A 27777-nucleotide genomic window follows, 5' to 3' on the forward strand; every position below is an offset into this window, starting at 1 on the left:
TTTATCCATCCATCCATCATCCATCATCCATCATCTCTCCGTCATCCATCTATCCATCCATTTATCCATCCATCCATCCATCCATCCATCATCCATCATCCATCATCTATCTGTCATCCATCTATCCATCCATCCATCCTCCCATCCTTCATCTATCCATCATCCATCCATTCATCCAACCACCCATTGTCCACCCATCCATCTTCCATCCACCCATCCACTCATTCATATTTATTGATTACCTATAGTTTGCATCTCTGATCATGTTGTTCTGAAGTTTTGGATAAGCTTGTCTTTCCCAAGACTAGTGGTTCTTAATCTTCTGGGGATCAAGGACTCTTCCCCAGAAAAATGCATATATACACATACATGTCATGTCGCCTCCCTCTTCAAAGATTTCTGGTCATCCCTGAAGTCAGGCTGTGGGCCCTGGGAGTGGTGGATGCTGTGAAGGGCTGCTCAGAAGCCCCTCTAGGATTGAAAGACTGATTCTCCCAGCCACCGGGATCTTGGCTGGAAGAAGGCCCTCAACTGTCAGCCCTCTTTGTAGACTGTTTTAATTGGAAGGCAACTGTCTCATCCAAAGTCATGCCTTCATCCAGGGTAGGCTCACTTCCAGTGACAGATCAGTGTGGGAGTGCAAAGGCTTTTCCCAACGTGGGGTAAGTCTGAAGGGTTAGCCCCTTTCCAGGGCTCTCTGTCGGGACTGCCTCAAAGCGGGACTTCTCCCCCTGCCCACACTTATGTCCTTACCCTCCCTTCCACAGGTGTTCTTCCCAAGAACACTTTCTAAATAAGGTCCTCCACACCGATCTCCAGTTGTGCATCTACCTGCCAGGAAACCCAGTGGATTAAAAAGCCCTGTGGAAGTTCACTGAGGACAGCAAGCGTGTCTTCATGACTTCTGTATCTCTAGCAGCTCTTACTGGCCCGGGTGCACGGTGGACACTCCGGAAACAGTTATTCAATGTATCTTTGTGCATTTTCTCTTGGTTCTCTGCTCTGTCCCTCCATTGTCCCAGCAGGAGAGTTCTCATCAGACACCCAGGAGAAAGGGACAGCCCTGCCAGCAGGATGCCGATGGGACCAGAGCTGTGGGCCTGTTTCTGGGAAATGCACTAGTTGCCAACGAAGCTGTAAATAACCATGGGAACAGAAGTCAAGCTAATTGGTTGTTACAAAGCAGGGGCAAAGGGGCTTGGCTGCTGTCAGGGCTGTGTGGTTAGGGGTGAAGTTTCAAGGGGATGGCTGGGAGGCTGGAGGATGGCAGGAATGGGTGGGGGCAGCCTTTTCTGGCAGGAGGAATCATTTACAAGTTAGACTGAGGTCCCCGGAACCTGGAAAATCCCCACTTCAGTTTCCACTACTGGGAATTCCTTCACAGAACAAATATCTATTAAGTGTCGGGGGAGCCAGGCATGGCAGGCAGGAGGACTCCTTTGTAGGGCGGGGGCCCCCATGCTTGAGCCTCTCCCTGGCTTTGTCGCCTGGCAAGTGATGGGACACCCTGGCCGCTGGCATCTGCTGAGCGGCCCCTAGCACGTGCCCGGCGCTGTGCTGTTGGACACAGATGATTCGATTTCATCTACACAACAGCTTTGGTAAGAGATATGGCCTATCATTTTTCCTTCTTTACAGAGGAGGAGGCAGGCCCAGAGGGGATTGGCATTGTCCCCAAGGCACAGACCTCGTCACAGGGCGAGAGGAGGAAAGGAGAGCAAACTCCAAGTCTGGTGGGGGCCCGGGGCTGCTCTGTCACAGCGGAGCTGAACCTCCGTGAGCTTCGTTCCCACAGCTCTGAAATAGGGATAATCCATCCCTACTGCCCTGGGTTGTTGGGGACAAGTCACCCCTGTGAACGGCCTAGAGGGTACCCAGCGGATATCCTGTTCCCTTGTCCCCTGCCTCCACACTTCCCTGGGCCTGGGAGGAAGGGGGGCCCCACTTGCTGTCTCTCCAAGAACACTCATCCCTAACCCAAGTCCAGCACAGCGCCCGGCATGTGGCCAGTGCTCGCTGAGTGTGGTCGACCCAAATGGGTGACCCCATTTGGGAGTCCCCACCCTGTCCTCTGGATTGCAAATTGGGGATCCCCCCCCCCCCCCCAGTCCAACATTACCACAGGATGCAGAGAGCTGTGGCAAGTACTGCGGAGACAATTCTATCCGTACCAAGGGATTCCGCTCTCCAGCCACCGGGTTTTCGGGTTTCTCACAGGAGCAGAACCAGACCCAGGTGGCCCCCCAAACCCAGGCAGAGAAGGGTGCCAGGATGAAGAGGAAGGCATTCCAGGTCCCGCTCCTGTCTGGGGTCTCCCCCCAAGGCAAACCCATCCTCTTCTCCTCCCACCACGACCCCAACTGCAGACATCCTCATGTAGTAGGGGCGTAGACCTTCCTTCCCCCTGCCCCGGGGAGACGATGGGCATGCAAGCATTTAAAACTTGAACCCGCAGGGCAGCCCTCCTTCCGCCCTCCTCTGCCAAAGCCCCAGAGTTGGAGGCCGAGTGGGGACAGACGCCACAGCCTTAGAGAGACAAGTCACATCCTCAGCTTCCCTCGACCTGTGCAGGCACCGAGTTGCCATGGCGACGCTGCAGCCCTGAGATGCAATGGCTGCAGACGGCATGGGTGCTTCCAGGGCTCGCGGCCCCGGGTGGACGCTGTCTGGCCCAGAAGGCCAGGCGATCGGGTGGGCCGGGTGGGGGAGGAGAGGGAGGCCTCCTCCAGGCTCAGCTGGTAATTGCTGCTAAGTGAGGGGCTGTCATTGAACCCAATACGCGGGCGGTGCGGGCCCGCTCTGCACCCTGTAATTACTGCACCAGACAGCAGCGCTTACTCCCCGGGTGGGGAGAGGGCGGACGGTGGGGGGAGCAGACAGGAAGCTCTCATCCACCTGAGCCGGCGCGGGGCTGTGGCAGGCTCTCCCGCCCAGGAGCAGCCTCTCCGGCAGAGGTGGGAGGCCCCCGGCCCCTCCTCTCGGCTGGCTGGCCCCACGTCATCCGTCATGCGGTGTGGAGTGTGAGCTGCTCTCGCTCGGAGCCCGCAGAATCCGGGGGGTGCGGGGGGGCGGCCAGCCCAGGTAAGGCCCCACAGCAGGGGAGCTCTCGGAGGGAAGTCTGTCTGCCTTGGGACTTGGGGGCGGGCGCAGACCTCCTCCCAATTCCTCCTGAGCCCCGAGGCTCTGGGGACCTCAGGCTAGTCCCGCCCCCTCCGCGGCCTCGGCTTCCCCGCTGGCTCCCTGCCCGCGGGTCCCCGGCCTTCTCCGGGATTTTCTACGGCAGGGGCTGGCAACCCAGCGCCCCGAGCAGACTCCTGGTTTGGGAAGTGAGGTGTCCCTGGGACAGAGCCACACCTTTTTGTGTCTGTCCGCCTTCCTGCTATGAGGGCAGAGGGCGACAGAGGACGGGAGAAGCCACGGCCCCGACCATCTGGCCCTTTACGGAAGTTTGCTGACCAGTTTCTAAAAAGTGTAACTCTTCCTAGGCTTAACGGAGTGTGCTTTTGTGGCTCCGATGTGATTAGAGCAGTCGGTGACAAGCCCCGTTCTGGTCCCCGTCCTAAGACACCGCTGTCCTCTTCCCAGGACCCCAGCCTGGATTCTGAGCCGGCCGGGTGGGTGGCGTCCGGGGAGTCGCGTGGTGCAACGGCGCCACCTGCTGTGGGTGCCTCGAAGCACTTCTGCCTGGAAGTGCCAGACCTTGGGGAGGAGACGGCAGCGGGGCGCGGGGAGGGGGGGGCGCGAGGCCTTTGAAGCGGAGGCCAGTTTTCAAAACCCTGGCACATCAGAGCAGGATCTCGCCCAGCCCTCTCGTTTTATAAGGGCTGCAGTGCAGGCAGGGGGGTGTGACCAGTCCAAGTCAGGTGAACAGAAATTCTGCTCAGATCCCCGAGGCCCCTAAGCCAGTCCATCTGCGTCTCTTCCATGGGCATGTGCTTGGGATAGGACCTGGCTGTGAATCCTAGTTCTGTCACTCGTGTAGGGTCCTGATTCCATGGTCGTTGAAAGAATTTGCAAAATAAACACTTATATATAACATTTAATCTACTATCAATATTGACTTCGTCTTCTGAATAACCGAGAAAATTATTCCCATTTCACAGAGAAAAACACTGGGGTACAGAGAAGTTAACCAATCTGCTGAAGGTCACACAGCTAGTAAGTGACAGGACTCAAATCTAGGCTGTGAAAGCCCTAACAGCCCCAGAACGGTGCTCTGTAAATATTTTTTTCCCTGCCTGCAGTCTGACCAGTCATCTGAAGGCAGCCCCGGGCAGGGACAGAAGAGGAGAGCAAGGTCCACATCCCCTCCATTCCTCCAGGCAACAGCCAAGTGGCCAGTGGACTGTAAATCCTTTATTTCCAAACTATAAATAGACCTGTACTGAGAAAAGATAGCCCCAGACCCCAGGGGAGAGGCCAAGGCTGCAGCCTTGGCCTCTCCCCTTCCCAACTGCTCCGCAGTCTAAACCCGGCCCCTCAGAAACCCGCTGCCCCTGGAAATCACCACCTGCGCTGTCAGCGCCCAGCAAGCCGCGGAGACCAGCCGGCTCCCTTGGCCAGCGGGGCACATCTGGGCCCTGCTCTGGCCTGACGCTCCCCCCTCGGTTGCACCAGCGACCTGCGGGAGCCCCGCCGCTTGGTCACGTGCTCCCCGAGGCCCAGCCCCCAGCCTGGGAGAGTCCCCCCCCCCGCTGGGGCTGCAGTGAGGTGCGAGGCCTGGGAGCAGCCTGGTTCCCTGCCAGTCTCCTGGCTCGTCACTGCTGCCCCTGGGCCACAAAGTACTCCCCCTCCTCCTCGTTGTCGTCCTCCTCCTGCCTGCTGCTCCGAAGCAGCAGCTCCAGGTCGGGGTGGGAGCCCAGCCCCTTCAAGGGTTTAGGGCCACCGTCACCTGGGGACAGAGAGAAACCAGCTGTAGACCCAACCACAGTTTTCTTGGTGTCCCCCAATGTGCGTGTCAAGTTGCCCAGGTCCCACCTACTCCACCCCACCTCCTGGAAATGACCAGCTTCTAAGTGGGGGGAGCCCATGTGGCGATGGCGGTGGCCTGGGTGAGTGGAGCCACGTGCCCTTCCTGGCTGGGTGGCTGGGGCCCTAGGGCTGGGTCAAGGGGAGATCCAAGGGGCTGAGTCACGGCAGGGAGCATCAGAAAAGCAGCTTCTGAGCGGGGCTCGGGTTACCTCTGGCGTGGAGGGCTTTGAGAGCCACGTGCAGGGAGATGCCCGAGAGGCAGAGTGCGAAGCCCAGCCAGTTCAGGAGGCTGATCTGATCCCCCAGTAGGTGGGCTGCCAACAGCAGAGTGCAGACTTCCTAAAGGCAGAGGGGCAGGAAGGGGAAGCAATCAGGAGTTGGCTCCTTTGCAAGGAAGGCAGACGGTGGGGGCACCGGGCACAACCGCAGGGCAGAGCCTGGCCTGCCAGAGCTCCTGGGGCCGGAGGTGGCCTGGCCAGCAGGGCAAAATGGGGGCTTCCCTGAGCTCAGAGCACCAGGCCTGCCGGCAGTGCTTTCCTCCCTTGGTGCTACTAGGAGGCAACAAGGGAGGTGCTCTGCACTGCATTCTGTCAGGGTTAAAAGAGGCAAACCAGACCCAAGGCTGGGAGCAGAGTGTCCAGCCTGCGGCCATGTGCACAGGAAGGAAGGACAGCTGTGCTTCCAGAAGTCATCCAGACATGGAGGGCACAATGCTGCAACAGGAGAATGCCGTGTCACCCTGGGCTCCACAGGACACACACTGGCCACAGGGCTCTGCAGACACGGTGGCTGCTGGTAGGACTGGTGACATGACTCATTCTGAGAACCGCAGCTCACGCCTCTTCCTAAGCCCCTCGGGGAGACGTATGGTTCTGGGTTTAGGCAGCACTACTCTGGCGCCAGTGTCTGTCTCATGAAGGAGAAACCGCACCCTGCCCCCATGGGCTGAGCAGGGCGGTGTGAGGGATGGCAGGGGAGGGGGATGCCTGAGAGCTGAGGCACATGTGCTGCTGGGGAGCAGTAAAGGCAAAACAGGCTAACAAAGCACTGTCCCTTGCTGTGACCATGGCAGACATCACCAATCAATCACAGACCCCCTTTCCCAATGAGTCTGGATGGGGCTTCTCAACCCACAGTTCCAGGCCACTGCCAAAAAACCAGAGACCAGAGTGGGTAACAAGAGATTGCACCCCAGGCCCTGTGGAGTCAGAATCCCAGCTCAGCCACCTGCTGGGTGTGTGTCCTCCATCTGGGAACCACCGTGTAGGACTGTGGCCAGGACGGGAGGGAGTTTCAGACGAGAGCACCCTAAGCAGGCTCTCTGTTTCGTCTCTGCTGGGGTCTGGGGCGCGGGAGCTGGGACAGAAGCTGCTACGGAGCCTGTGGTCTGTGCTGTAAGACAGGACTGGGGCCACCCCCACGTATGCACCTTAAAAATGCCAGCGATGGAGAGGGTGAGGCTGGAGGTTCTGGAGACCAGGAGGAACTCAGAGAAGCCCAGACCAAAGGCGAGGATCCCTCCAAGGAAGAGGCTCCCCAGAACCCGCAGGAGCAGCCCGGTGTCCTGGAAACGGAAGATCTTCTCCGATGTGGACAAATGGAGACCTGAAATCAAAGGGAGACAGTGGGAGGCCACTGCAGCCCGACTTGCTGCAGCCCTGAGGAGGGGGACAGCAGGTGGAAGAGAACACTGTGCAGACAGCCTGACACCTGGGGACCCAGGGAAGCAGCGATGGCCCCCCAAGTGTCCCGGTGCTAGGGTGGAAGCCCTGTCCCCTCCCTCGGTGCTGATCTGCCTGTCTTTGGGAAGGAGCATGACTTTGCGTGGCCTCTGCAGCTGTGGTAAATACAGGACCAGAGAGAGGTGGGGCAGCCCATCAAGTGACAACTGTTAGTGCCCTGGGCCCTGAGGCAAACCCTCCCTCTCAATGTCGGGTGGGCCGCCTGCAACAGGACCTCATTTCATCCTCCCAAACCTTCCCCACTTTAATCTGGGTCTTCGCCATCACACAGCTGCGGGACGCGGCTGAGACATGCCCCCTCTCGGCACCATCCCCTCAGTGATAAAATGAGAGCATTTCAGCCAGACCTGCGTTTCTCAGGCAGTATAAAGTGGAGAACGGTTCTCAAGAAGTAAACGCACACACATAAATATAGGACAAAGCCTTGTTCTTGAGACACGCCCCCAGGCCCCCACACACCAAGTTTGGTGTGGCTTCTAGAGGGTTCCTGGCCCTCCAACACTGTCCCTCCGTAGGTCTGTGCAGAAAAGGCCCGAGAGAGGCACAGAGCAAGCACCTGTGGGGGCTGGAGGCGGGATGAGCACTGAGATTTTTGGAGGGAAGCACCTAAGAGTGGAGTGAGAGTCCCTCCCGGGCAAGCAGCTGCCCAATGTAGGGCGCCCTGTCTGGTGCTGGGCTCAGCAGTACTGCAAAGGCGGCGGCAAACTGAAGGAAATTCGGGAAAGAGCAACATTAAGTGCTGAAGGCGCTTGGGGGATTAATTTACCAGAAAAGATTAAAGGAGCTAAATCCATGCAGGTTTGCTAAGTGACAACTCCCAGGGCTTTTGGCGGAGGGGGTGCAGGGAAGGGTGTCCGAGGCCAGGACGGGAGGGGGCGTGCTGGGTGGCGCAGGGGCAGAAGGCAAGGGTGGGGCAGACGGTAACTGGGAGAAAAAGGAGGCTGCAGAGCAGAAGCTTCCTGGACAGTGGAACCAGCTGGAGAGTTCGAGACGCTTCACTGCTTGAAACTAAAATGGATGTGGGGCAGAAGTCTCTGTAAGGACCCTGAGGACAGAAAGAAGGGACTGGGGGAAGGATAAACAGGGACAAAGACTAACCTTGAAAGCCGGGAGGAAGGAAGGAAGGAAGGAGACCTGCACTCGCAGCCGCAGCCGGGACGGTCCCCCCCACCCCCTCTCCTCTTGTCTGGGAAGTGAAGGTGAGGGGGGAGGGTGCCCGACCCAGCCTCCTGCCCCTCGGCCACACACTCCATCCCCCAGGCCATCCATCCCCCATGCCGCCACCCTCTGAACCTTCTGGTCCCACTTCCTGGGAGACCCTGCCTGTCTGCCTCCGTCCGGGAAGTCTTTTTGACTTGGCTTTCCACGCTAGCACCCTGAAAGACTTCCTGGCCCTCTGCTCCTTCTAAGAGACAGCACATGGCCTGGTGAAGAGGAAGGACTCAGGAACCAGCAGCTGGAGCCGAATTCTGGCTCTTTGGGCAGTTATCTTCACTTCTCTCCACCCGTTTTTGACCTGCACGATGGACATAATGCTCGTACTGCCACGTGGGGGCTTGCGGGGGCACGTGTAAAATGATCAGAACAGGGGCGCCCGGGTGGCTCAGGCAGTTCAGTGTCTGCCTTCCGCTCAGGTCATCATCTCGGAAACCCGGGATGGAGCCCCTAGTCGGGCTCCCTGCTCAGTGCAGTCTGCTTCTCCCTCTCCCTCTGCTCGTGTTCTCTCTCAAATAAATAATCTTTAAAAAGAAAGATTGTCTGGTTGTACCACGTCCACTATCATTATCGCCTGTTGTCTTTTATATACTTTTTAAAAATTATTTATTTGACAGAAAAAGAGAGAAAGAGAAAGAGAGCACAAGCAGGGGGAATAACAGACTGAGGGAGAGGGAGAAGCAGGCTTTTTGCCGAGCAAGGAGCCTGATGTGAGGCCCGATTCCAGGACCCTGGGACCATAACTTGAGCTGAAGGTAGACATTCAACCAACTGAGCCGCCCAGGCGCCTCTTACGTGTACTTTCTGTGTAAGCATTTATCATGCTGGATTCCAGCCATCTGGTTTAATGTCTGTCCAGCCCTTCGGCCAGGCTCCGCCAATGGACGGACAGCACCTTTGATCTTTGTAACCTCTGCAGCTACCACAGAGCTGGCCTCAGAGCAGGGAGGGGGATCCATTGCACCGAGGGGACCCCAAGAGGGACGACCCAACGTACCTTCAAATATGGCAAAGAGAGGGAAGAGCCCCAGAAACATGAGTGGCTGCAGGTGGAACATGGTGTCGATGGGGTTCTGGAGCCCTGTGGAATGAGGACGGGCGTGAGTCGTCAGGCCCAGCCTGGCCTGCTTCCACCCTGCCTGGGGCCCGCAGCCCGCTCTCACCAAGTTCCGCCTTCTGCAGGAGCATCTGGGTGAGGGTCCAGCGGATGCCACCGATGAATGAGGCCCCCAGCACCAAGGCAAAGCCCTCCACGTTGAATTGCGTGGACTTGTAGGTGAACATGAATAGGCCCCCGGCGATGAGGAGGACCACCAGGACCAGGGCCGCACGCTAGCAGGGCGGGGAGCAGCGGGCACTGACTGCAGGGTCCTGAGTTTCTCAACCCTGGAGCGTGGGCCCAGGGGCTATGCTGGCTGATCTGGGGGAAGAAACCCTTCTCCCCCGAGACCTCTGGGGTCCCAGCCAGCACCCTCCCATCCATGTAGGCAGGACTGACATTCCGTGGACATGTACCCAGCATCCCTACTTAAACTTCTGGAGTAATTTCCTACAGCTGTTCTAGGCCCCCAGGAAGTCCCCCAGTACTCTGGCCCTGGCAAATAAGGGGCAGCTGCCTCCAGGACCTGCCTGCGCCTGACCCCTATCCTTCAACCCTTTCTCTGTCATTCTTCTGGTCATTACACCTGCCATGCCAGCTGCTAAGTATTCTCAGCAGTGGCCTGTCCTAGGTCCTCCCTCAGCGACTGGAGTTATTGCCAGCTGGGCTGGCCTCGTCTCCTCTGTCACATACAGTTCACAAGCCACTGCTCAGACACCCCTTTCAGTCTTAGCATCTGTGGGGGTAGGAGGGACCAGGGGAGCTGGGGCCTCACCAGCTCCTCCAGCTTGAAGATCAGGGAGAAGATCAAGATGAAGAGGACGGCCGAAGACTTGGTCATGGTGTACCTGCGAGGGCAAATGACCCACGATGCACTGCCAGGGCCCAGGGCCCAGAGCCACCACCAGGACAGGAGCCCACGGACTGTGCCGGAAAGGCGGGAGGCTGTGGGGACCCCTGACTTCCCTGAGGGCAACTGGCTCTGCTCAGAACAGCTGAGCAATCTGAGTACAAAAGACCAGAGGCCTGAGTCATCCGGCTGATACGTGACCTTTCATTGGCAGCAATCTCTGACAAAGGGGCCTCTGACTGTCGCCAGAGAGAAGAGGCTCCAGGTCAACCCTGAGCTCACCACGTCCTCTTACTTATTTGCTCCTCTGTGGGGACTGGGATCAGGAAGGAGGAAAAGAGAAGGCGGGACTGTGCACCCTGAACTAGAAGGTCAGCGATGAGAAACAACTGTTATAGCTGCTCCCTGTGCGGGTCAGTGCCCTTCCTCCCCGGCATGACCGGCACCGCTCTAAGCGCCTGGCACCCCACAGCCATTGGGCACGCAGGCACAGCATCCCTCGGAGCCCACCAACTGCTGGGAGGGCTGCTGGCTACCAGGGCGGAGCTGAGCAGGGGCTGCTCCTGGGGGTGGTGACATACCCAGCCCACAGGCCCCACAGGGTAGGGGGTGTGGACAGGGTCAGAGAGGGCGCCTGAGCCTGGCGCTGGGGGCAGGGGGCTGGGAGGGCGTGCTGGGACTCACAGCGAGACGGTGATGTAGAGGAAGCTCCAGTTGGACAAGCCCACGTCAAGCGCCGTTGCCAGTGCTGTGGAGACACGGGCACCCACCCAACATGTAGCCAGGGCGGGCCAGCAAGGGCAAGCCAGTTGTTAGACACTTCCACGGCGCCCCCAAGTGCCCCCTGCTCTGCCCTGAACACCCTGGCTTTCTCTGGGGCCCTTGGGTCTTCCTTTCACAGCAACTTGGCTTAACTCCTGGCCAAAAAGAGGGAGGGGTGCTGCTCCAGCAGTAGGGCTGACGGGCAGGGCAGGGCAGGGCAGGGCAGGGCAGGGCGGGGCCTGCTAAGTACTGTGACTGTCCCCAGAGGAAGGGTATTAATCCCTGGAGTCTTGTCATCCCTTCTGCGCAACTGGTCAGAGCAGCTTCTCCTCCATCCAGTGGAAGGCACACTCCTCAGAGAGGACCTGGCCCTCCAGGATCTGTCCCTGCCACCCTCTCTTGCCTCCCACTTCTCACCAGCACAGCAGTTCCCGGCATCCCAAGACGGCTTCGGTCCCCCTGCAGACCTGCACAGGCACTAAACCCTCGGCCATTTCAGCCTATGCTCTGGAAGCCCTCCCCACCTGGGCCTGGGTTCGTTCCCCTCCTCTGTGCTCTGAGGCGCCCCTCATCGTCCCACGAGCAAGGTGAGGGCAGGTGTGGACTTGGAGCTCCTGGTCAAGGCCAGTGCTGCATCCAGGGCTTATCCTGGTGTGTGTGAGCATGCGTGTGGTGTGTATGTGTAGGGGGGCCTGGGGAGGACATGAGAGGCAGAGATAGGGCTGGGGGGAGGCAGGCTGAGAGGAGTGAAGCGGGTGGGTGGAGAGGGCCTTCTCTCCACGCCACCAAGGCTCTGTTTGTTCTCAGCCCACAGTTTTCCAAACAACACTGCCCCCAGCCTCCATGCACCCAGGGCTGCCCCAGGGCCACGAACCTGTGGGAGCCACTCTCCTGAGGTAGTCTGTCCAGCTCAGCACCACGCGGGCCCTGTGGCTGGAGCACTGAACCAGGGCCCTGGACAGGGCGGAGAACAGGAAGATCACGGCCAAGTGCAGCATTGTCATGAAGAGTGGGAAGTGGAAGCTCTAGGAGCCCAAAGCACAGACAGCGCGGCGTGGTTTACAGCCCCCCTCCCCACTTGGCCAGGCCAGCAGCAGTGGCGCTGGCCGCGGGGTTTACCAGGGCTCTACAGCGGCCAAGGGGCTCCCCCCTCCCCCGATCAGCAATCACTTGGGATGAGAGACTCGTAGTTCCAATACTAGAGATCATGCCGAGAGCCGGTGGCAGACCAGGGGTCCACCGTGCCCTGGTGCTGTCTCCACCACTTCCCGGGACTGGTCAGCCTCCCGCTCCAGCCCCTGGGTTACAGCCAGCGCTGGCCAGTGCGGCTGGACCGGTTATCCAAACCCCGAAGCCCTTCTCTACCGGTCGATAACCAGTTGCTGCCCTCCTCCCAAGTGACCCCAGCTCCTCCTTGGTGTCTCTCCCTTTCCCAATTTCCCTTCGACCAACCCATCTGAGGGGAACCCCTGGTGTGGCAGGGCTCTAGGGCCCGGTCCCAATACGAGGGTGACTGGCTTCCAGTCTCATCAGCCGAAGCCTGTGCCAGCCTGTGCTAACTATTCGGCGACACTGGGGCCCTGGCTGCAGCCCCCTCCCAGCCGGCCCCCTGTGCTGCGAGGCCTCCCGTTACCTTCGTCAGCCACTTGTTGTAGAAGGTGATGCCGATGGAGAAGCAGTAGTAGAGGAGGACCAGCCCCAGCGTCAAGAGCGCTTTCCACACAAAGGCCACGTCGAGGCCCCACCGCCCCATCCGGGGCAGCTGCAGCTCCCAGGCTCCGGGCCGGCAGGGGCAGGCGCCCCTCTGGAACTCCGCGGCGGGAAGAGCTGGCCGAGCTGGGCCGCGACTGTCAACAAGGGCTCCTGGCTGGAGGCGTCCTCTTCACCTCCATGATTCGGAATCATCCACGGAGCCCCAGGCAGTGGTCTCATCCGACAGGCTGGTGGCCTGAGCCAATGCTCTCCATGACTGAGTGGCCGCAGGGCTCACGTGTCCCCAGCTCCGAGGCTAGAGGAATGGACAGGAAGCTCGGGTGGCTGGGCAGAGCAAGGGTCCACCCCACCCATGCCTGCACGGAGGGGGCCAAAGTGGACCCAGCAGGGGCCAGGAAGGGGTGCGCGCTCAGCGTTCACTCTGTTGCCTCAAGCTGTTCTCCATGAATTGCTGCCAAAGTGACCTTTTAAAAACGTAAATCTGATCATGTCAGATCAGATGTCAGCCCTACAGTGCTCCCGGTGCTCCTCTGATAAAGACCAAAAGCCTTCTTGTCAGCTCTGCCATCCTGACCCGTCCCACTCCCCCACCCCCGCTGGCCTCTCCAGCCTCGGCTCGGGGCTCTCTGTGCCCATCACACCGGCTGCCTGGGCCCCCCAGACACACAGGCTCTCTCCTCCTGCCCGAAGGAAGGGACCTGCCGCCCACCCCCCATTTCCTCTCAGCTGACGCTGCTCAACTTCAGCTCAACGGTCGTCTCTTCAGGGACTACCCCCGCTCGATGGGCTGCTCCTACGGCTCCCCACCTTCCCTGCAGTGGACTTGTGCAGGGCAGGCTGCTCTGAGTGGTGTCTGTCCCCTGGGAGGCTGAGCCTTGCGGCAGTCTTGTGCTCACTGGGCGCACGGAGTTGGCCATATGGGTCTATGACTCAGTGCAAGGGAGGGGCACTTGGTTTTTGGGGAACTGATCTGATCTTTAAGGCATTAAAAATGGGACCAGGAAACCAATACCTCCCCTTCCCTTAGGCTTTAAGGACTGCTCCCCCAGAGGCGGGGCCTGCTTTATGGTCTTGCCTAACTAAACCGCTCCAGGCCCATCCACCTAGGCAGCCCTAATTAGGGTTAGAGCACACAGGCTCTGAGACCAGGATGACCCAGGTGCACAGTTACCCCACCTGCCACTTCACGTGTGCGTCCCTTCCGTCTCCTCCTCTGTGATGTAACCAACCTGTTGCAATGCCACCTCCTGGAAGCCTTCCTAGAACCATCTACCAGGCATATCCTACTTTTCTCACCCCCAGTCCTTTCTGAAGGGAGACTTTCATTCCGATCTGTACACTGGAAGCTGGGTTATCACCGCCCTTCCCAGAGGCAAGCTGGGAGCTAGCATAAGGTTTTGTTGGAGGGATATGGTAGGCTATGGTTCTCTTGAGGGCAATTTTGGAAACCTGTGGGGGTGTTTTTAGGGGAACTCTCCTAGCTTTCAGTGATATGGGGGGTTCTGAGAGAGTGACAGTCCATATAACTGATAATTGTGCCACATCCTTTGTAACTTTGATAATCTACGTAGATATAAGACTTACTTATAATTACCTGAACCCTGGACCCAATTTTTTTTTAAAGTAGATTCTGTGCCCAGCATGGGTCTAGAACTCACAATAGAGACCAAGTTGTGTGCTCTACGGACTGAGCCAGCCAGGCGCCCCAAGAGCCCAGCTGTTTTACCTGATGCAGTTTTTCCATGGTTCTATCATGCATTGCAATTTCCAAGAGTATGTCTGCCATGGGCATGTTTTTCATAGAACTGTTTTTGAGAACGAGTTTGGAGAAACCACACCATCTACAGCAGTGGCCCAGTAGCATGGCTGTGGTGCTTGCACCATGGCTAGCACGATCCCTGTGGCCCCGCAGGTGGGGGAAGCATGGGCTGCTTCACTGTGGCTTCTAGCATCCTTGCCTTTCCCTGTATCCGGGTTTTTCAATCTTGGCATTATTGATACTTGGGGCCATATCATTCTTTGTGCATCGTGGGATGTCTAGGAGTGACCTGATCTCTACCTACTAGAGATGCCAAGAGCAACCCCTCCTCCTCATCCGAAGTTGGGACAAACAAAAATGTCCCTAGACATGGCCAAATGTCATGAGGGGCAAAAGCGCTCCCTGCTAAGGATGACTACCTACACCACAGAGGCAACCACAGGGCCTTCCACCTGCCAGCACCTGATCCCCGTGGTTCCCACCCAAGGCAGGGCAGTCTGTACTTTTCTGTGAGTCAACTCGTCAAATACTCTGCCTTTGGTGCAGTTTCTGCTCCAACATGGCAATCTGTGCCAACCCCCCCCTCCTCCCCCCAAAACCTCCTGTTCAAATCCCACCCTTCCTTCAGTCAGCAGGTCCCCTACCTCCAGAAAGTCCCTCTGATTACCTCAGCCCACAGGGAGCACTGTCTCCAAATGAACAACACTCATTCTCCTATTGTCACCTAACCCCAAACACAAAATCAGACCTCAGCTAGAAGGGCTCTTGGAAATCATCTAGCCATTTACTCAATGGCCATTTTATTAAGCACCACTGTATACCTAGCGTGGGAAATAGAGATATATATGTAACTGATACGGTCCCCACCCTACTTTTACGGTAAGGGAAACCAGGCTTAAAGGGGCAAATGCTCTTTTTCAAATCCCACTTAACAAGAAAGGAATTCCATATTCTGCATTAGTTTCCCCTGAGGGCAGCCTAGCTGGGAGCAGCAGCCACATCAGGATGGAGTTGGTGCACAGCCCCCCATAGCACCTGGCCCTCCTCAATCTCCGGGACTGTAACATGGGCAGTGCTATTTAGTGCTACAAGTGTGAGCTTGGGATGAGAAAGACCTGGGATCCATTCCTGGCTCCTGTATGAACATTGGGACTCTTGCATGTCCTGAACTCTGGACCTCAGTTTCCAGTAAAGGAAGATAAAATCATCTGCCTCTTGGGAGGCGAGTCAGTGGCATCCGGTACAGTGCCTGATGGTGGCCTGTGGCAGGATTTACGCCCTTCCTGGCCCCCTTACAGCAGAACTCCCCCAGGGTCCTCACACTACCATCCCTACTCGCTTGCAGCCCAAACTCACTTCAGCCCACCCCACTGCTCCACTGAGTCCCTACACCTCCCCCCTTGTTCCCCTCTGAGGACCAAGTCTCTGTTTTCATCAGCACCTTACAAAACTGACCACTTCCTCCTACTGGTAAAGCCTCTTGGATGCCACACCACACTCTCCTGCTGTTTCTTCTGCTTTTCTGGACTCCTGGCCTTCTTCAATGGCTCCTCCTTGTCAACCAACCTATAAAAGTTGACCGCGGAGGGATGGACCCTGGCTTTTCTTCCTTTTCCCTTGAGTAATCTCATCCCATCTGAGAGACATTCCAGTGATTTCTAAATTCTTTCCATGAGCCCCACCCTTTTCTGCCAGCTCCTGGCAGGTACCTCCAAGAGTCTACTTGATAGCTCCACCCAAGATACCTCAAACTGAAGGTGCCCCCCAACCTATTCCAAAGTCATTAGGAAATGCCAGCACAACACACCCGGTTACTTAAGCCTAAGCCTAAATGAATGATGAACTCATCCCTGACCACTCTTTCCTTCCTTCCTCCAATCCTATCCTAGGTCAGTTCCTTCTCACACATCCCCTGTGGACCAGCTGCCTGTCTTCACCTGCCCTCGGCCACCGTCTAAGCCATGGTGATCTCACCTCGGGGCTGCAGTGTCTCCTAACTGGTGTCCCTGTTTCCTCTTTCCCGGACAGCCCGGAGTCCACACAGCAGCAGGAGAGAAGGCTCACGCGCCGAAAGCAGACCACGCCCTCAAAGGGCGAATCCCAACACCTGAGCGCGCCCGAGAGGAGGGCCTTCCCCCAACTAGCCTCTGCCCGTGTCTGCAGCCTTGTTCTCCCGCCACTGCCCCGGAGCCCGCCACGCTGGCCCCTGGCCGTTTGCCAGGGCCATCTAGCCTGCGTCCTTCTTTGCACCGGCCGTTCCCTCTTCCGCGGACCTTTGCTCGGCTGCAGCCTCCTCGAGGGCCCGCTCCTCGTCCTCTCGGCACCTCCTACCACCTGACGATGCCCAGTTTGCCCACGTGTCTTACTGCGCGCCTCGCACTCCCACCCCACCCCGGGATACGGCCTCTCCGCCGCCCGGGCCGCGTCCGCGCAGTTCCGCGCGGCTCAGCACCTGGCCCGTCGCCGCGCGCGCAGGCAACGCCGAAGAAGCGCGCGCGTCAGGCGGCTGGGGAGGGCGAGTGGAGGCCCCGGCCCCTCCATGGCGCGGACACGAAGGCCCGAGAGGGACAGGAGCCCGGGCGGGCCGCGGCGCGCAGAGCCCGGCCGGGACCCCACTTTCCCGCCCGGGCCGGCCCTCCCCCGACCGCGGGAGCGCGCGCAAATCCCGCGGCGCGCCCACTCACCTCGGTCGCGGGCGCGCCGGGCCGGATCCTCCCGCCGGAAGTGCGAGGCCGAGCGCCGCCGCGGGTGGGGGCACTTCCGCCCGAAGACGCCGAGGGGCGGGGCAGGGCGGGGCGGGGCGGGGCTCGGCTCCAGAGGTCTGCCCGCCTGCACGGTTCTCGAAGACGCTGTGGGGTTTCTCCTGTCGTCTTTGCTTGGGACACTCGCGCTCCATCAGCCTCGCTCTGGTGCCCAGTGCGTGTTGCGGTGGCACGCGCACCCGGGGCAGCCGGGAAATAGCCACATGTTTACTTCTATTGAACAGATTAATTTACCTTATTCCAACCTAGTGCTGGACAACCATGAAATCGTAAAGATAAAAACTCTCATGGTCTTTCTCTACTGAGATCTTAAGCCAGCTGGGGAATGGTAAGTCAGGGGCATTAAATTTTAGAAGATCCATGAGAGATAAATAATACACATTTGTGAAAGATTTTGTGTGCCTGAAACTTTCTAAGAATTAATTTCAGTAGGTTGAATGGGGGAGTTGGGGGGAGTGTCCGGGCAGAGGAAATGAGAAGGTAAGACTGGGGCCTGGCTTAAAGCCCAGTTGTAAGGGGAGTTAGCCAAAGCTGTGGTTGGAAAAGTAGCTATGGGGCAGGTTGCAGTGGTCTCAAATTCAGATCTCACTCCTATTGCAGGATTAAAAGAGGCAGAGTCTGGCACAAGAGTCCCCAGGAGGGCAGAGCTGGCTAGGGTTGCAGGAGGCCATTAGGGTTTTTCTTGTCCTTTCTTCCTGGAGCCTCCTGTGCTCTCTTCTAACACTGGCTGCAAACGTAGGTCCTTGCAAGTGACTCAGCTGGGCTCCCTGGTCACTCTCAACAGAAAGTTTGAGCCCAGAGTGTAAGCAGTGCCTTAAGCAAACCACTGCTGCCTCCACCCCCGCCCTCTGGCTTCATGCAGGCATTAGTTCATTCATTCAGCACTTACCAAGCACCTACCATGGTACCCATCACTGCCTGAGGTCTTGGCTGTCTTCAGTCCTCAAGGCCTGTACTGCCTGCACTTGCTATGCCTTTTGAAAGAGCTTGTCCTCACCCCCTTCTCTCTCAGAGGGAAAAGAAAGTATCTATTTTCATCACCACCCTCATTCAAGCCTCCCAGGTATCGGGGCTGAATTTTGGAGCAAGAGCCTAAAACACCAGCTGGAAGGCTGAGCACTAAGCACCAGCGACACACAGGGTGAAGAACATGTCTTCTTTGTTAAGTCACAAGAACGTGAGCTGTTCCCTGGCTGCGTCCCTGGCAGGGAGAAGAGGGAGGATACATCACGGGGGTGTACAGTGTGCCATTCCCTGCTGTGCCCAGCAAGCCCGAGCAGAAAACACTTTGTCCCAGCGCAACAGTCTGTGAGCATCCTTAACTGTCCAGGGGTGTGTGTGTGTGTGTGTGTGCGTGCACGCACACACACACACACACACATGCACACACCCAGGGAGGGCAAAGTGGTTGAAGGGAGGAAGTCTCCCAGACACGATGAAATAAGTCTTACCCAAGGTGAAAGCTCCCTTGGGCAGAGCGCGAGTACAGAGAAACAGCTGTTAATAGGTACCACGGTTTGTACGTGAAAGAGTATTTATTGAAAACATGGTTACTGGCAGGAAGCTCCTGGCTGCTCTCGGGTTACTCTCTTGGCTCACAGCTGGAAGTGGAGGAGTGTGTGTTTTTAGAGGGAGCCTCCAATTTTATTTTCCTTCAAACATTCCATCCTAGGATAGGTAGATCTTATATAAATATATATACACGTTTGTAGAAGTATGGCCTCTAGTAAAGAAAATATATAGTACACTCTTCATCGGGCAGTACCTACCATGCCGGGCTACTACGATACTGATTGCCACTGTGTTCACATGTCCAAGGAGAGAGGCTGGGTGCGTGGTTGACATGTGCCGCAGCACCAGGGAAGCCCCGTTGGCACTGCTGTGGCCTCAGCTAGCTCCCTGAAATCATGGCCAATGGCAGAAACCACAGCACTGGGATGGATGGGGGGAAGGGAAGGCCAAACTTCCTGAGGTCCGGGAGGCCAAAGGGAAGCACAGAGGAGGGGCTGCCATTCAGGTTAGGTGAGAGATTGCTCTCTAAGGAAGGAAAAGATAAAAATGTGGGAGGGGGGAGGGAGTGGACGCTAGTAGCCTCACCAGTTTCGCCCAGGCCTCGTTTGGGCTCTCCCTGCAGAGTTCTTTGAGACAAAGGGGAGGACTTAGCTCGCACGTCTTTGACTTGCCAGGATGAGAGCCTGAGAGCTTGGTAGGGAGAACTTTCCATCCGCCCAGACAAGTGTGTGGGCAAGAGAGATCTGGTGGCTCCGGAGACCAGAGATGTTAGAGCCGAGCCTCAGTGGCAGCAGCCTGTTGGCGCTGAATGAGGCCGGAGTGAGCCCTCACGAAGGCGATGAAAGCAAGGGCAAGGCATCTACCAAGCAAAGGCCAAGGCCTCTGCTTGGATGTGAGACACAGGCACGGGTCACCCAAAGGCAGTCTCTCTGAGGCTCCTGACATGCCCAGAATGTCTGTCCTCTGCAGGCAGCCTTTGCCGGGCTCGCGCTTGCCTACCCGGGGATCCAGCTGACCGGAGAGCAGACTCAGGAAGAAAAGGTGAGTGACTTGTTAACTCCAACCCAAGCAGTCCCTGGCCCGGAAGGCAGGGGTGCCTGCTGTTCATTCCTCATGCTCTGATCCCAGGCTCCGCGGTGACAGGGAGGGCCGAGCACCCTGCCTTGGTGACTTGTGGCAGCGGGTGGGGACCAAGAGGAAGCTCTGGGTGGTCTGAGGGGAGTCTGAGGAATGGCTGGCATTTACTGGCCACCGTGGTCACTACAGATTCTGTACAAGCAAAAGACAAGGCACCAGTCTGTGGGTGTTTCTTCTGGGCCCCAAATCCCTTCCTGGGCACCGTGGAGTCTGGCTCCAGGCTCAGCCGTAGTGATAGACAAAGTCATAGCTGCTGGGCTCCTTGGGCACTGGCGGCGGGGCTTCGGGAATCTGGATGTTCTCCAGATCCAGGAGCCGCAGCTTCATCTCCATGCTCAGCAGGGTGTCCAGGTCGCTCTTGGTCAGCTCACTGGACATGTCCTTCCCCAGAAGGGCACTGAGGCCATCAATCCAGATGCAGTACTGTGGGAGCAAGTTGCAAAATGTCACATGGTGGCCCCTGGTCAGCAAGAGGGCCTGCCAAGGTCCCTTTGCTGAGAGGACTCACCCTAAGTCTCTTTTGACACCACTGAGTAGAGGCAAAGCTGACTGGGGATAATGGCAAAGATAAAATGGGAGGTGACCATCACTTTCTAAAAAAAGCCCCCCTCAAAACAATAACCTTTGGGCTTTTATGAGGGATTTACATTTAAAGCTTCCTATGATAAGCTAAAATATGATTTTTTTAAAAAGATTTTTTGTTTACTTATTTGACAGAGAGAGAGATCACAAGTAGGCAGAGGGGCAGATAGAGAGAGAGGGGTCGGGCGGGGGGAAAAGCAGGCTCCCCGCTGAGCAAAGAGCCCGATGCAGGGCTTGATTCCAGGACCCTCAGGTCACGACCAGAGCCGAAGACAGAGGGCCTGAGTCACCCAGGCGCCCTACTTTTATTTTTTTTTTTAAATCTGATTTTTTAAAATGCAACTAATAAATATAGCAAAATGACACCTGAGTACTGGGGTATCAACTACCCAAAACTGGCCCGGAAATGAGCAATGGTGGGAAGGATACATACCAGGTGATAAAAGCAGGACCCAAGAGGAATCACTGTAGGATCTCAATTTTGTTTCAGAAAAAGTTTTAAAAAAGAGAAGCCCAGCCAACAAATGTTAAAATAAGTGCTAGAGGGTCTCATGATAAGGAGGAATAACAGAATTGTCGGCCTATCCCTGTCTCACTCCTGTTTGATCTTTTTCCCTGCCTTTGCTCACCTGTCTCCCCACCTGCTGGTTCCTCATTTCTTCCCAACAGACCTCCACTGGTGGCTCGGGGTCTGCCGAAGCATCTCCTCTTCCAGAAGCCCCCTCTCTAGTCCCCTCTGATGCTCCCCGAGCTCAGCAGCCACGTGGGACTCAAGCACAGTTACTCGCGTGACCCGGAATAACCTCTAGAGCTGCAGGTACAACTTCAGGCCCCATGTCAGGAGGACCAGACCCAGCAGCCTCAAAGCCCAGGCCCGACCCTCTACTGCCTGTGCCCAGGAGCCCCGAGGAGGAAGCATGTGCCGGGTTCACTCAGGAAGGTGGCCGTGCTGGAGACTGAAAAGCGGGGAGCATTTTCCCAGTCCAGACAAGTTAGTCTACCCCCTGGTGAACCTGTTTTTCTAATGGCAACTTCTGGCAGCTGCTGAAGAGTAACCTGGGGAGCCCAACTCAGGGGAATGGACTCCAGTCTGGCAGATCCTTGGTGCCAGAAAGCCTTCGTGACACACTGTGGTCCCCTGCCTTTAGGGCAATGTCCCTGTCTTGCCCACTCCTGCCCTCTAGCTAAAGAGTCACAGTAGGGGCTCGGCTGTCCAAAGCGGTACCCCACTGCTCACCTCATACTTGTTGGGTGCAATGAAGTTTAAGGTCTCATCAGGGTCATAGAGGATGGAGAATGCCAACTCCAACACCTCCTGAAAGAGAAAGGGTTTCAGTTCCATGGAGCAGTGGGGTGGCCTGGGCTCTGCGCACCAAGAGTTTGGCCAAATTCCTGGTCACGTGGCACCATCACCGAAGGAGCTGGTTCAGATGTATCATTAGGACCCCGGGCACGTGCACAAGTGTGGCTGGAGACAAGGCACGGTGTTAGCGAGCGTTAACTCACCCGTTCCCTACCCGAGTCACGCCCAAGATGTGGACGCTCCTAACACTGGAGAAAAGTCGTTTCTCAACACTCAAAACCTCTGTATCTCAGAGTCTGTGACTATAGATGACCTTTGGCTTGTATGTTGGTGATCAGACTGAAAGCCTTAATGGTTCAGGAACCGTGACAACAGTAACAAATTGTGACCCAACAAATTGTGACATCAACAATGTAACTGTAACGGGCTGGGACAAATAGCAGTTTGCTTAAATGCACGAGCAAGCTCGTGGTAATACTGAACGAAACAAAACAACACACACCCAGATGGATCACTGCTGGATGATACCAGAGAACCGACTCACTATTCTGAAAGTACTTTTTTTTTTTTTTTTTTAAGATTTTATTTATTTATTTGACAGAGAGAAATCACAAGTAGATGGAGAGGCAGGCAGAGAGAGAGAGGGAAGCAGGCTCCCTGCTGAGCAGCGAGCCTGATGTGGGACTCGATCCCAGGACCCTGAGATCTTGACCTGAGCCGAAGGCAGCGGCTTAACCCACTGAGCCACCCAGGCGCCCCTGAAAGTACTTTTATAAAAGGAAAGAATCAAGCACTTGTTCTCCTTTCTTATATAAACTGGACCACTGGGAAGCCAAGAGTAGAGGATGGTAGGCTTCTGTTTAGATAAGCAGTTCAGCTCATAAATGAAAAGTAATGACTGCATTAGAACACCACTAGTTTGCTAATCTTAATTTACTTGCGGAAGAAACCCTTAGCACCGAGAGTCTGCTAACCTCGCAAAAACAGAGACGATCACATCACGTGTCTCTTGATAGAACATAATGCCACCTAGGAAGTTGTCCTGCCCACCCCCCAAAAAGGGGGTCAACCCTGAGCTGGGATCCAGCCTCCCCTTAAATCTCTCCACCAACGTACAGATCTAGGACAGAGGAACAAGTTAAACTGTACCACGGGGAGACAATCAGCACATTTCAGACTCAGAAACTACCACACAAGCAACCTGGTTTCGTCAACCAATAAACTGCAGAGAGGAAAACAAAGACGGAAAAGAGAGAGAGGGGAACTAAAAACTGATCACAACGTGTATGTCCTATTTGGATTCTGATTCAGTGAACAAAATGGGTATGAGTGTGCGTATGTGCGCGTATGTTTACATGTGTGCATACACGTAAACATTTATATATTTTTATTTTATTTACTTAAAAGATATTATTATTATTATTTTTTTTTAAAAAGACTTTATTTATTTAACAGACAGAGATCACAAGTAGGCAGAGAGACAGACAGAGAGAGAGAGGAGGAAGCAGGTTCCCTGCCGAGCAGAGAGCCCGATGTGGGGCTTGATCCCAGGACCCTGGGATCATGACCTGAGCTGAAGGCAGAGGCTTTAACCCACTGAGCCACCCAGGCGCCCAAAAGATATTATTTATTTATTTGACAGAGAGAAAGAGAAATCACAAATAGGCAGAGGAGCAGGCAGGGAGAGAGGAAGAAGCAGGTCTCCCGATGAGCAGAGAGCCTGATGTGGGGCTCGATCCCAGGATCCTGTGATCATGACCTGAGCCGAATGCAGAGGCTTAACCCACTGAGCCACCCAGGCGCCCCAACATTTATATATTTTTATACAGAGAAATTAAGTTATCTATAAGAATGCAAACATCTATGGGATATTTGATATTAAATAACAACTTTTTAAATTTCTTTTTAGGTGTGGTAATGGTATTGGGATTAGGTTAAGAGTCCTTATCGTTTTCAGATACATTCTAAATATTTAAGAGGGAATGATATCATACTTGAGATTTTCTTCAGAGTAATAGTAAGTGGATGGGTAGGATGTGCCATAGTTGTTAAGGCTGGGTGATGTGTATGTGGGGCTTCTGTTTCTGTGTATGTTCAAAACTGTTCTTAGTGTGGCACCTGGGTGGCTCAGTGGGTTAAGCCTCTGCCTTCGGCTCGGGTCATGGTCCCGGGGTTCTGGGATTGAGCCCCACATTGGGCTCCCTGCTTAGTGGGGAGCCTGCTTTCCCCCTCTCTCTGCCTGCCTCTCTGCCTAGTTGTGGTCTCTCTCTGTCAAATAAATAAATAAAATATTAAAAAAACAAAACAAAACCAAAACGGTTCTTAGTCGGGGCGGGAGAGCACGCACTTAAACAGCAGCCACCACCGACTGAACCCTCCGGGCACCACCATGACCATGATAGTGACCCTGACTCCGGCGGCCTGCCACTCCACTCACCTTGTTCTGTTTCAGAGCACTCTTCTCTTTCATGTGGGGGCAATCCTTCCCAGTGACAATGGCCTTAATGTCTGCAACAGGAACTGGGAAAGGAAGGGAATTAGTCTCTGTAAGGTTTATGCTGTGAGTGGGTCTTTGCTGTGCTGGGAGGGGAGCTCCAGCCCCCAGACCAAAGAGCTGTGTCAGCTCACAGAGAGCGGCCTTGTGCTAGTTTCTCCTCCACGGTCCCTTCCTGGGGGCCTGGCCTGCTAGGCTGTGTCCAATCTCACTGGGGGTCAGTTCAGGGCTTTGGGATCTTCTCCCTGAGGACCAGGGCCTCAGATGCTCACATCACGTCCACGGCACCGTGATGAAGGTGACAATGCCATGAGCACAAACAGCCAGCCCCCATGCTAAGGGCTTTACGTACATGACTCATTCAATTCTGACGAAGGGGATGTGCCTACTTACTCCCATCTTGCACGAGAAACCAAGGCAGAGGTAAGAATTAACTTGTATGAATTAGAACAGCAGAGGGAGGGTTCGAATCCAGACAGTCTGGCTCCAGAGCCCCCGCTTGTACCACTGCCCTACAAGGCAGTGTTGCAGCCCCCCTGACAATCTACACCCCCATATCCGTCGGGGATCCCACTGACTTCCCCGAGCAGCCCCGTGGGGTAGGCCAGGTAGAGATGACCTCGGACAGACTGAGCAGACAGGTCCAGGGAGACAAGCCGTCCAAGACCAGATAATCGGCTTGAGAGCACCAGGATGGAAACTCATGCCTCCTGACATCGAGTCCAGCTACTATGATACAGCAATGGAGAATGAACCTACTTTTCTCCTGCAGGGATTCAAACGTCACCTCCCCTTGCGGGTTGTCATCCAAGTCACCGTAGTGCAGGACCTTGTGGTTCAAGGCCAAGCGGCAGTACCAGAAACGTTCTGGAACACAAGGCCAGACAAGCAGGTGACCACGGACAGTTCTGGGAAAGGCCTGAGCACACGAAGGGCAAAAGGATGACGTGTTCCCAGGCTGCTCCCCGCACGGCTTTGTCCGGCAGGCTCCCTCCCCAGCGGGGTGACTCGGACCAGCCTAGTGGCCCAGATGCCCTCACCTTGCCTCCTGCGGTTCCCGATCTTCCGGAAGCTGCTGCCCTCACAAAGCCGGTTCAGCCGCTGCTGCTTGATCAGCTCCAGGATCTCAGGCTGGATCTTCTCCCTCAGCTCCCTGGGTGGACACGTAAGGGAGCAAAGGGGAGGTGAGGACACGGCGGGGCTGGCGGTGCCTCCCCCCACCCACATGCGGCACTTACACGATTGGCGGGGATTGGAAGTCATCCTGACTCATCCGCTCGGACTGGCGCAACCGCAGGATCTCAGAGTAGCTCAAACTACGCAGTTTGCTCTTGAACTGATCCAAAGAGCTGGGTTTGGAGGGCAAAGCTCGAGTGATCTGCTCCCGGACCACCTGCATGACCTGAGCGGGAAGGAAGGAAGCCGGCTGCCTCAGCGCCTCCGAGGATGAAATCAGGCCAGTTCCAGGCAGCCTGGCCCTGCCCCGGCCTTGAAGGGAACCCAGACACCTGCTGGGTGAGCGAGAGTATGGACTCTCAAAGGCACACCTCTTAGGTGGTTCTCAAGGACAAATGCCTGATAGGGACAAGTGCTTTCTTTCCCATGAATTTCAACTAGCCGGCAGTGTGGTGGAATGAGCACGGGTCCAGGAGTCGGAGAGAAAGGAGCTCAGATCCTGACCCCATCTCTTAATCTGTGCCTTGAGCAAGCCACTTGCCATGTGCAGACCTTCTTCAGCTCGTCTCTGGAGCAAGAGACAGGAAGACTCGTTTTTGGATACATGCTGCCTGCAGGACGGGGAGGTGCTATGTGGGTGCACAGTGCCTGATGCGCGGGAGTGGGTTCAAGAGACGTGCTACTTCCTCTCAAACAACAGTTAAAGAGAAAACAGGCCATCCCACGGCCTGTCCAGCAGCTCTGCGCCCACTCAAGGCAAAGTCTACAGGAGAAAAGACTAGAGGGAGATGTGAGATCATCACTGGGTGGTGGAACTACAGAGAACGTTCTCCTCTTTATACTTGGCAAATTGTTTACAATGAGATGTGTGGCTTTTAGACTGTCAGCTTCCAAGGGCCCTGCAGTCCCTGCGAAGTGTGGGGACGTGGGAATGACTACCGAGCGGGTAGCCAGGATGTGCCTATCCTGCCAGCCCCCTCCTCTCCCTCGTGTTGCCCAGTCCCAGGACCACCCCAGGGCCTGACACAGTAAAGCGCTCGGTCAGCCAGTGCCATTATGGTCAGGCGCAGCCTCCTGCCCTCTCCAGGAGACAGGCGGCCATGGCGGGTACTGGCTCCACTGGGTCCGCGACAGGCTGAGGGCATCGAGGGGCAGACCCTGGCTCCAGGCTACAGGGGAAGCACAGGCAGAGGGGCCTCAGGTTCTCCAGGGCTGCACCTCGTGACCCAGTGCAGCTGACCACACTGGTTTCCCAGCTCAGAGGCTCCCCAGGCTCGAGCCAGTGGCCCCACACTGTCACGTGATAGCCTCTGCCCGTGGGCGTCAGAGGTTGGAGGCACGCACCTTGTTGAAGTCCTCGGCTGTCGCCCTCATCTCCTTCCAGGTCTTGTTCAGCAGCTGGATGCAGATCCCGAAGAGCTCCTCGAAGGCGCGGTCATGGGTGAAGAACATTGGGTGGTAGTCGTTGCGGCCCTCATTGGCTGCGGAGCAGGAGAAGCGGGGTGGGTGAGGCGGGGCGCTCGCGGGCACCCACGTCCCAGGAAAAGAAGCAGAGCAAAGCCAGGGTGCCTGAAAAGCGTGGGGCGGGCCCGCCTCTACTTCCTCAGCTTTCTTCTGCCGGCCTGGCTCTGCCCTCTCTCCGGCTTGTCTCTCCTGACTCACGGGGGCGAACCAGCAGAGGCGCGGCTCCTGAACATGTCAAATGACCCGCTCCAACCGAGCAGCAGCCAGGAGTCCCATACACAAGGATGAGACGGCTCACCAAGCACAGTAGTCGCCCAGTCCCACCGACCCCCAGCTTTGTAACCTCGAGTCCCCCAGGCTCCGGCTTACAGAGTGGCTGAAGGAAGAGGCGGGTGGCGGGGACTTACGCAGTTCCCCAACCTGCAGGATCTCACAGAGCATTTTGGTGAGCTCGATGGCGCTGCGGCCGAAGGGGCACTCGTGCTTGTCTTCCCGGCTGCTGTTCTCCAGGACGATCTGTGGGGGCGGGCGGCGGCAGGGGGTTAGGGAGACGAGAGATGTGGCAGCAGGGCGGAGCCCACTGTCCCTGAGCCGTTACCCGGATATAGGTGTCCTGATGGACTTTCGCCAAGTACAGCATGTTGTCCAAGGCCAGCATTCCAGGAGGAGTCTGGGTAAAGTCCATCGCTGGGTTGATATGGTTCTGGGAAAATACAGGAACTGGATTTGAGACTTGGTAGCCACCTGTGTGCAGTGCCACCTGAGGGGATGGACTACTGCTCTCACCCTGCCACTGGCTCTCGTGTTCCCTCCTCCCTGCCCGCCGTCTCTGAGAGCCTGGGAGCTCCTGACTCTGGATGGTGCTGACTCACTCTGGCCCCCCCAGCGCCCCGCATACTGTACGCTGAGTGGGTAGGTGCACACTCAGTGTTCAACTGAATTAACACCATCCTCCAGTGTGTCCTCTCACAAGATGCCCACTTCTGCTTTTCAAAGCACCTCGCTCTCTTTCGGGAGAGGTCTTCTCTTTACCCACGTGACTGACCTCCTGAGCCCTCCAACATATGGATTTGTTCTACAGGGCCAAATGCTACAGGGAAATGTGTGACCTCCCAGCACCAAGGGCAACCAGGTGGCAGGGCCCCTCTAGCTTCTTAGTGTCATCTATTCCAGGACCACCACGATGCAGGGGGCAGTTCTCGGGGCTCTGTGTGGGTGTGTCCCCTGACCTCCTGT

The 27777-nt window shown here is 56.5% G+C and overlaps 2 protein-coding genes across 6 annotated transcripts in view; both read right to left on the reverse strand.

Annotated features, from left to right (window-relative positions):
- Positions 1 to 4021: 4021 nt before the first annotated feature.
- On the reverse strand, positions 4022 to 16893 carry SLC35C2 (solute carrier family 35 member C2). 5 transcript variants are annotated; one of them, XM_059407142.1, is made up of 10 exons: positions 16796 to 16893; positions 12273 to 12647; positions 11514 to 11664; positions 10562 to 10625; positions 9803 to 9875; positions 9092 to 9260; positions 8926 to 9009; positions 6401 to 6576; positions 5181 to 5310; positions 4022 to 4891 (listed from the first exon to the last, which is right to left on the reverse strand). In XM_059407142.1, exons 2-10 carry the CDS (start codon positions 12390 to 12392, stop codon positions 4758 to 4760), a joined length of 1101 nt encoding a protein of 366 aa, XP_059263125.1. In that variant the 5' UTR covers positions 12393 to 12647; positions 16796 to 16893; the 3' UTR covers positions 4022 to 4757. The 5 variants fall into 5 exon arrangements, with proteins under 5 accessions (XP_059263125.1, XP_059263127.1, XP_059263126.1 ...); XM_059407144.1 differs by lacking the exon at positions 16796 to 16893 and adding an exon at positions 16385 to 16510; XM_059407143.1 differs by lacking the exon at positions 16796 to 16893 and adding an exon at positions 16086 to 16350.
- A 2039-nt stretch (positions 16894 to 18932) lies between these two features.
- ELMO2 (engulfment and cell motility 2) overlaps positions 18933 to 27777 on the reverse strand; it is a 38112-nt gene continuing 29267 nt past the window's right edge. The window contains exons 13-21 of the mRNA XM_059407148.1: positions 27140 to 27244; positions 26949 to 27057; positions 26422 to 26558; positions 25140 to 25303; positions 24942 to 25054; positions 24661 to 24768; positions 23845 to 23927; positions 21342 to 21419; positions 18933 to 19945 (exon numbers count right to left, since the gene is read on the reverse strand). Coding sequence (XP_059263131.1) covers positions 19745 to 19945; positions 21342 to 21419; positions 23845 to 23927; positions 24661 to 24768; positions 24942 to 25054; positions 25140 to 25303; positions 26422 to 26558; positions 26949 to 27057; positions 27140 to 27244 — 1098 coding nt within the window. The 3' untranslated portion in view covers positions 18933 to 19744. The remainder of the gene's footprint in view (positions 19946 to 21341; positions 21420 to 23844; positions 23928 to 24660; positions 24769 to 24941; positions 25055 to 25139; positions 25304 to 26421; positions 26559 to 26948; positions 27058 to 27139; positions 27245 to 27777) is intronic.

The sequence above is a fragment of the Mustela nigripes genome, chromosome 7 (assembly GCF_022355385.1).
Source record: "Mustela nigripes isolate SB6536 chromosome 7, MUSNIG.SB6536, whole genome shotgun sequence".
NCBI lineage: Eukaryota > Metazoa > Chordata > Mammalia > Carnivora > Mustelidae > Mustela > Mustela nigripes.